Source organism: Lepisosteus platostomus, chromosome 16 (genome assembly GCF_059453375.1).
Source record: "Lepisosteus platostomus isolate fLepPlt1 chromosome 16, fLepPlt1.hap1, whole genome shotgun sequence".
Lineage (NCBI taxonomy): Eukaryota > Metazoa > Chordata > Actinopteri > Semionotiformes > Lepisosteidae > Lepisosteus > Lepisosteus platostomus.
In genome coordinates, this window is record NC_142626.1 from 9,387,533 (window position 1) to 9,396,926 (window position 9,394).

The window sequence follows — 9,394 nt, forward strand, 5'->3', positions numbered from 1 at the left end:
CCAAATGCTACAGTTAAATATTAAACATTAAATCAAAATAAATTCTTAAAAGTTAAAAGTAATGGAATATGTAAACTAATACACAACACCAGTTACAGGAAATTGAAAGTGAAAGTGCATCTCTCTAATATAAAAGCTCTGTAGCTTTGTATCAGTATTGTGTGTGGGGAACTGAATCTCTCTGCCAGGAGCCCACAGAAGCACAAGATCTATCTACAGATTACACTACTCACAGATCTTAACAGTGTTAACAAAGGTAAGCAACAACAATTCAATTGTTAGAGAAAACATTTTTTAATCTGAGAAATGCACTGATTGTTAGAAAAATACATACCCAACACTTTGTGAGTAAATTTGAGTTGTTATTGTAGTTTTTCCTTGTAAACTATTTTACTTAACTGACTGTATCTAATGAACTACTGGAACTGTGCACCAAATCTTCTATTCTTATTGTCAACAGTCCCAGAGGTGGCTGTGAATGCTAAAATAATAGCTAGAATAGTCCCTGTGCAAAAATCTGTGACTGTTACAGCTGCAATACAAAACAAATGGTGAAAGTTAATGCAATGATGCATGTTGGAAAATAAGTAGTAAAAGTTTTTTTTTTAACGTTGTAATCTGTAAACAATCTTGTATATTTTATATATGTCAGGGATATGTTGTTACAGAAAGAATAAGGTCTGGATCCCGAGATGAAGTTAAACAGATGTGTTTATTGCATGCAAGGAACAATAAAGCCGAAGTCTTGTTTCCCCGCAAGAAACAACAAAACCGAAATATTGTTCAATGTGCCGGTACAAACTTTTAGTTTATTTAGTATTTTCTTTCCGCTTCTGACGTCACTTGGTATTATGGTAAAGAAGGGGGTCATGGTATTTTGCCAGTTTAAAGCTTTTTGGCCAAATGGTCAGGGATTAAGTCCCCAGGGGGTTCCCTAGCTCTTTTAGCTTGCATCTGGAATCCTTATCAGTTCTCCCTTTCCTGCCATAAACTCCTGTTGCTTAGAAGTCTAATCTTCATGCAGAATGAACTTAAAGTTAACATCTTGTATCTTTCTTCAGATATGAAGTGTTTAACTACACCTAACAATAATTCTTAAATCTAATAATAAATCTTTAAGGATAAACAATGAATTACTGAAGTTGTCAGATGAGTGAGTACATGCAGATGAGTACATATGTTGTCCACTCCAAAAGAAGTCAACAGGCTTACGTTCTTGTTTGCCATGGTGAAGGATTCTGGTGGCTCTGTAATTGTGTGAGGTGCTTTTCAGACATGGTTAAGGGCCACTCAATCCCCCTAGAGGACAAGAGGACAAGATAAATGGCAATAATTACAATAATTACAAAATCATGCTGAATAACTGTCACATCACTCCAGTGGAGTTCTAGATCTTTGTAGAATCTATGCCAAGGCACATTGAAGCTGTTCTGGTGTCACATTGTGACCCTAAACCATATTAATACACTTCATGATGTCGTTTACTTGATTTTTATAGTTAGCTATAGTTAGGCTTCACAGCCTGCTAGCAGCGTGTATCATAAACCAACCAAGTTAACATCTACAGTATTTCACTCCACTAACAGTGAGAAAAATATAAAAGTTAAAACTTCAGTAAGTTGTGCACAAAAAATTGCAGCAGTCAGCTGACACCCCTACCCTACACGAATCATAAGTTTAAGAATGTTCTTTTTATGAAAATGCAATGCTATGGAACATGAATTGTTACCCAAATTTGAATTAATGAAAGGTGAATTCAAACTATGAAGAAGCAATTTAAAGAAATTTAGAAAGCTCCGGCAAATGTAGAGAGTAAAAAGGAAGGTGTCATGCAACTCATTTCATATTGAGTGTACACCTCATATTCCACTAACTAGTATGTGTGAGAGCTAGCAGAGAGCCTATGGAGTAGTACAAGCCATGTGTGATATGAAATATAGATGAATGGGTTTCAGGGAATTAATTACATTCATAAAAAGAGGTATGGGTGAAATTAATCTGAAGAGGAAATTTGCCACTTTAAGTAAATATACTGTACACTTCTTAAGATACCTAATAGCACACCAATGGTTTGCCTTAATAAAAAGTAACTGAAAACTGTATCTAAAAATAACTGAAGGAAAGAAGAAAAAATATCACATTCTTTAACAAATGATAACATTAACTGGTAACAGAAGTAAAAACATACAGTACATGCAAATACGGTATATAAACAAGCTCAATACTAAAATGCTAAGATTCCAATATGAATTCAATCTGTAATCTGTAAATAGCAAACTTTGTGTGTTTTAGTTTGTAAATACAGTAATTGGAATCTTTTGTCTTTTAACTTGTTGAGTAGTTTATTGCTCAATTACAGATCCAGCCATTCAAAGAGTGTGGTACGCTGCGGTAAAACTTGGTAGGCGTGGCACAACACAACGCGTCATACCGCATCATACCGCATGTTATGATAGTATCTAGAATCACCTTGTAAAACTGCCAGGTAGAGCTAATAAAGCTTACTGTCTCATGTATAGCCTTTGAGCTGTTGCCAAAAAACACCTGGTTTTGAATCCCGGTTGCTACTAAGGGGCAATCGTTTTTCCAATTAAGAATTTAAGTTGTATACTCTTTAAACTTTTAATTTTAAAATGTGTATTACAGCATGTTAATCATTAAACATTAAAAAGTCAGTATATTTTATAAAAGCAAGATTGCTCAGCTGGACAAAAGTACACAACCTTCCACTTCCATCATAAATATTTCAATTTTTCATAAATATTTTATGCATTAAAGTCTTTACAGAAGATATTACTAATAGTATTAACAATAAATGACCTTGGATAGGCTGTAATCTCAAAGTATAACCGTGGTCCACTTTCTTTGTAACTGTCTGCATCAGTTTAACTGTTGCGACGCCAAATTACTTTATTTTTTCATTGACAAAAAGTAACACCACACTCTCTTGTCTCCGTCACAAGTCTTGTGGACTGTTTTGTTGCTCCACAGACTGTTAAACCAAAAGAAAACAGCGCCTCTTTCTTCGTAGCATTCTGTTGATCCGATCACGTATTCGTTTCCAATCACCCAAAGTAAGTTTTGAGAATTTTTGATTCACCATGCCTATAATGTTTTCCCAAAGATTGCTCATAAATGGTATTAATTTAGGAACATAAAAATATTATGTAACCTGTATATGGTTGGTATTGGTAGTTTAAATAAAAAAATCCACACCAGTATTCCACATTCTTCCTAAACATTTTAAACATCAAAGTCTTTCATTCAGTTACATACTGTGGTTATTTTGGAATAGCTTTTACGTGCTCCTTCAACTATATGAAGTTAACATACTTCATAAAAAGTAAACATGTTTTAACATTTCCTATGAATATTTGCGCTCGGTATAGCAGTAAAAAAACGCATACTTTTTAGAATTTGATTAATAGGGCTATAATATAGAATTGCATATCTAAAGAAATTGATAATGATATAATTATATTCATATAGCTCAAATGATCACAGTAGTGCATGTCTGCATCAGTTTAACACTAACCATTGTGATTATGTGTGTGGCGTAATGGCTTAGGCGTGTGCCTTGTATGCTGGAAGCCAGGCGTTCAATCTTAGCTGTCACCATGATATTTCCTCTAACAAATAAACATTTCTTTGAAAAACTAAAATAGCAAATATTATGGACACTATATTGACATTTTTGATATTTCTAAATATCACAACATTTTCGAAGCTAAGTGATTTACAAATAACAATGAATATTTTCAAGCTGCTACTGTACTGCCACTACAGTATAGCTTGTGGGAAATACATTTTCAGTATTTGACCTGCAGCAAAGTTTAACTCATTCAGAGCACCCTACAGTACATTTCAAACTTTCTTCGCGAAATTCTTTAATTCTTTAATTCTTTAAATGAAGGAAGAAGGGTTATTTTTATAATTGGCACTCCGAAATTCTGGCTGATTTAATTCCCCTCATTTAGCTGAAATGGATAAAGAAATCAAGCAGTAGTTACATGTATTGAAAGGCGTTCTGTTTTATTAACAGACACTCCGACTCAAACCTATGTTGTACAGTGATATAGATGTGGGTAATGTCATCCCCATTAAACAATGTGCTTATTGCGCAAATCCTGCTAAACACAAAAAGAGTATTATTGGACAATGTTGTGTGGCTCTGGCAGAATTTCTCTGTAAACTGAAGAGTTAGAGAGGAGACACATTGTGTATCATCTCTTTTTACACTTGTAAGAACATTCCAATGTTAATGTAACATGAAAGATATTATTGATAACCTTTTAAATCTGAAGCTGTTAACTCTACTTCACACCTGCATGTCAAAGACCACAGTTTCAAAATAAAAAAAAAATCATCAAAACTTTGATTGGTTGAGAATGTCATGATTGTTTCACATGTATGTGAAACGTGACAATTTGTTACAGTTACCATCAGGAGAAAAAATGTTTATTTTTTATTTATTTGTTGCTGCTGCATTGGCTCGCAATGGCTGGATAGTTAACATTTCAAAATTGCTTTATCAGTCTGTCCATGGGGGAAAGGGGGGAGCTCTCCTTGACAGCTGACATTCCTCCATACACTTAAGTGAAAAATTTATAAAAACGCCAATGTAAACATCATATTTACAATTGATTGAAAATAAAAATGTTAAGTTCTCTAAAGCTTTCTCAGTCAAGTACAATAATTCACGTAGGGAGCTGTGTAGGCATATGTAGGCAGCAAAAGATCAGCTTAAGAGGGAAGAAAACGCTTTCAGAGAAAACAATGTTTAAGCTGTGAAAAAAAAAAACCTCCATTCAATTGCAGCCTAAATCTTTCCCCGCACACCCTGCCCCCACTGCGATTGGAATATACATAAACAAAGCACTGAAAGCTTTACAGTAAATGATCAGGCATTTCGCAGACGTGGGGATACGTAATTCTGGTATTATGAACTCACACCTGGGATTCGATTAATTTAAAATAAGTTTTAATTTTATTTTAATTTAAACTAAGATTAAAGATTAATTTAAGTGTTTCAAATGTTTAATTAAGAAGTTAAAAGAACTTACAGCTCACACAAAGACTCAAAGACAGTGTTTTAACTTTCTTTTCATATTGATTTAAGTGTCCTTCTTTCAGTTGGATTGCATGATTACTGTTATGATTTCTTTATTATTATTGAATCCATCAACTTGTTCACTTGTGATTACTTGGAAATATTTTGACATGTTCCTTTTAACCCTGAGTTTGTAATGTCGGGCGTTCTGAATGTGTTAGCCATTGATGCAGTAGAAATAAAATGTATTTCCCACAAGATGTACTTTAGTGGCTTTAAAACGATGCAACATCATGCTGTTTGCATGTGGCACGTCTTTGTTCACATTTTAGAAGTACAGTTGGAAAAACTAGTGTTAAGAAAAAAACAGGATATTTTATTTATTTTATTTTTAAAAATGAAATAAAAAATAAGACACAATGACGTGTGCCTGCCTTGTTCAAACATTGTGTGATTTTAAAAGCTGTAAAAACTGGTTTAGATAGCAGAAAGTAATCGCTATTCTTGCAAGTACATTTTATATTCATTTTGCTTCTGTGTGCTAGCTGAAGTGTTAGCTAGTGGGCAAAGTTATTGAAATCTGAAACATCGTGTCTCATAAATAAGTATTTTAATATGCAAAGCTCATGAAAACTGAAGAAAACAATGACTCTGGAAAAGATACAAGAAGCTTGAAATTATTATAATTAAATTGATACCGTTAATAATGACCAGACACATTATTATAGTTTCAGTGGTATTTTTAATACCACTTTGTTATTCTCAATCCTAATTACAATATATACCATTTCATTTTAAGGCTTGAGGCGTCTGTGAAATTCCCCACTGAATAATTTTTTTTGAATTAAACCGGTTGAAGAGTTAACAGTATTCACGTTTTCTATTTCATTATTTATATAACTTAACAGTGAATATGTTATAATATACAAAAAAATGTTAATATAGTGTTAACAAAAAATGTTAACATGCGTGAATGAGTCAAATTAAAAATAAAACGTGTTTCCAAAGAAAGTGTATTACAGTAATACTACCAGCTATAAAGATACATAGATTAAGATCCTTAAATTAATACTGTTATTAAATTCTTTAGATACACGATTCCATGTTATGTTCCATATTAATCAAAGTCTAAAAAGTTTGCGTTTTTTTACTATGATAACGAGCGCAAATATCCATAGATGAGGTTAAAACATTATAACTTTTTATGAATGATATAAACTTAATATAGTCAGGATCACATACAAACTTTTGCAAATTAACCACAGCATGTAACCAAATGAAAGACTTTAAAATGTTTAGGAAGAAAGTGAATACGGTTGTATATTTTTTTTATTTAAACTACCAAAACCAGCCATATACAGTTTACATAATATGTTTATGTTCCTAAATTAATATTGTTTATGACCTTCAAACATGTTGTGCTCCTCTTTTGTTTGTGCTCAGCTACATAAATTTCCCTTTAGTTGTAAAATTCCATATTAATATTCAATATTAGGTGGATTAAAACATGCACAGTAAAGAGATTAAATGATTATATCGTTTCACTAACAACCAAAACATCATGAGACCCCTGTCGTTCATTTTGGCTAGTCAATCACGTACTGTGGTACAACGTGGTGAACAGTAGATAATTTCGCGTGATACGGGGTTATACCATTCATTTATAATAGCTGCATCTGCATGTTTCACAATATTGAACTTAAATCTGTAGTAATAGCTGTTTTATTGAACTCTAATACTTGAATCTTCTCTTCTGTAGAGAAATCATGTCAGTGTCAACTCTAGAGACACTCGCTGTCATCTGTAACGAAGACTTGGAGGAATTTATTGAGGCTGTTATATCTCCCATGAAGGAAGGTGTCCTCTCACTGCAGAATCTCTTTGCGATTCTCCTGGTTGTGGACAGAAATCACATGGAGCAGGAACATGCAGACATTAGGAAACTGATTCTGGCAGCAAAGGAATGGCTAGAACGATCAGATAAAGCTGCAACATGCAAAGTGGAAAAGGTGGACAAGCACTGTGAGGAGCTGACAATGGAGAAGGGCAGGCTGCAACGAGAACATGGTAGCAAGAAAACAGAATTGGCCAACCTGAAAGACCAGCTCACAGCCAACACTGAAATATTGGAGAGACACAGAAATGAACTGCAGTCAGCAAAAAGTAATCTTCAGTCCAAACAGCAGATTGTTAATGATATTAAAGCCAGAATGCAGCATGATGAAGCTATTAGAAACACTGGAATTGGACTGATGTTTATTCCTATTATTGGAACTATAATAGGTAAGTGCTGAAAGGGGACATGTACAGTAATAATAACATTTGGTAGAAAGAAGTGCCAAAATTGCTTCTACCACTGAATCAACATATTTACATATCCACATTATACCCCAAAGTTACTTGAAATCAGAAGTTTGTTACAGCATTAAGATTAAAAAATACTAGTGTTCTTTATTTACTCTACAGTGAAATAAAGAAAAAAACAGCCACAACCAAATACCAAAACGAAACCTTCATCGAAAAGTGTAAACAGAAGCATAAAGTCTCTGACTATCATAGCCAAGCAGCTAAGCCATTTACTGGCTTCAAAACAATATTTACACAGTCTTAGTCTCCCTTCGGTGGTCAGTTAGTCCTTTTCTCTATGTTGAGTGGAGCTAATAGGCCTTCTATTCTCCAGATGGCAGACATAATTCCATTGACTTACCCAGAAAGCCTCCACTTCCCACTTTTAAATTTCTCCTGGCCAATTATCTTCCAGCAACTGGTCAGGTGACTGAAAGAAGCAGGTTATTCCCCCAGAGGTTTCTGGTGAATGTGCTTTCACACAAGGATGAGAATAAAATATGAAAATATCAATTCAGTTTGGTCTTTCCTGGACACAAAATAATACACTATTGTTTTTTTTTCCTTTTTTCATTTTTCAGGAGCTACTCTGATTGGTGTCTATCAAACGGACTTAAACAATGCCACAGAGGCTGCCAACACTGCTGAAATGGCTTTGAGGACATCTGAGGAAAATGTCACCACATCTCTTAGTAGAGTAGAGGAATATGAGCAAATGGTTGAAAAGAAGAGAGAGGAGCTCAACAACACTGATGCATGCTTAAGACAAATTCAGAATGACATTCAAGACATTTCCTCTAAGATCTCATACATGGTGACTGTCCAGCAAGACTTGAGGAATGCCACACAGATGCTCAACACATTGTCAGGGAAAGCACAGGTGTTGGTGAAACAGACTGAGTATGTCATCATCTTTGATGTGGTGATTAACATTCTACAGGATATCTCTCTGAAACTGTGTGAAATCTTGGGCATGGAAAAATACCATCTTCTCTGTCAGGAAGATATTGCAACACTCATAAGTGCTTTGAGAGAAGACAACGAGAAACTGAAAGCCATTTCTTTTCAAGAGGATCAGGAAACTATTGTATCATTAATATGAACAGGCTTGTCATAAAATCATAAAATTAATGACTTACTCAATTAAAAAATAAATAAAACAAGGTACTGTTGTTGTGTAATACTAGTGAGTGGCTTTATAGTTGCAATGGGAAAAAAGTTTAACTCTTCTACAGTACAGAGCTCTAATCCTAATCTTTACCATCATTGTTCCAATGAAAACTGAAGTGTATAAATACTGTATTTTTTGGTTACAAGCTCACTGTGGATGAAAGTTATATTGTACTCTGCTCTCCCTGGAAACAGTATTTTGTAGAAATGTTGCGATGTCGGCTGACATACTGTATAGATTTGTCTCTACTGTATGTTTTACATTCACTTACATTATCAGTATTTGACACTCGGTAAAATGCAAATATGTCTAAGAATATCAAAGCATTAGCATTAGTTTTGTATCTGCAAGCTTATTTTGACATTTATCAAATTATTATTTTTAAATGTCATATACAATGCTTTCTCAATGTAATCTTTTAATAAAGTAGCAGTGAACAAAGAAGCCTGATAATGATATTATTGGGATAAATAAAACAAAGCAATCACATTGGTTTTGTGCACATTAGTTTGCACAAATAATGTTTTACATTTATATAACACAATAACACTTAAATCAGAAATGTGTCTTTCATCAGGGGAACTTCTAGAAACATAAAAATAGTACAAGTAAACATTAAATTAAATATATTATTGCATAATAGACATCAACCATATATTATAAAACATTTTTATTATATCACAGTACGTGAACAGTGCACTTACAGAGAGGGGCTAATACAGTTACAAATAGGGAGTTGTGAAAATGAAAAAATCAAAATATCAGGAAATGACCAAGCAGATTAATCAATAAATGAAATAAATAATCATAATCCCCAGACTTGTAAA

The 9,394-nt window shown here is 33.6% G+C and overlaps 1 protein-coding gene across 1 annotated transcript; it reads left to right on the forward strand.

Annotated features, from left to right (window-relative positions):
* The first annotated feature begins 64 nt into the window (after positions 1-64).
* LOC148646827 (uncharacterized) lies at positions 65-9,011 on the forward strand. The gene is made up of 3 exons (XM_088608982.1): positions 65-256; positions 6,810-7,333; positions 7,978-9,011. Exons 2-3 carry the CDS (start codon positions 6,817-6,819, stop codon positions 8,496-8,498), a joined length of 1,038 nt encoding a protein of 345 aa, XP_088465108.1. The 5' UTR covers positions 65-256; positions 6,810-6,816; the 3' UTR covers positions 8,499-9,011.
* Positions 9,012-9,394: the final 383 nt, after the last annotated feature.

What these genes read in the sequence shown, in the direction of transcription:
- LOC148646827 (XM_088608982.1), top strand. Translation starts at nt 6,817, where the DNA reads ATGTCAGTGTCAACTCTAGAGACACTCGCTGTCATCTGTAACGAAGAC. An exon ending in TATTATTGGAACTATAATAG is followed by an intron (nt 7,334 to 7,977) that starts GTAAGTGCTGAA and finishes TTCATTTTTCAG; the next exon opens with GAGCTACTCTGATTGGTGTC.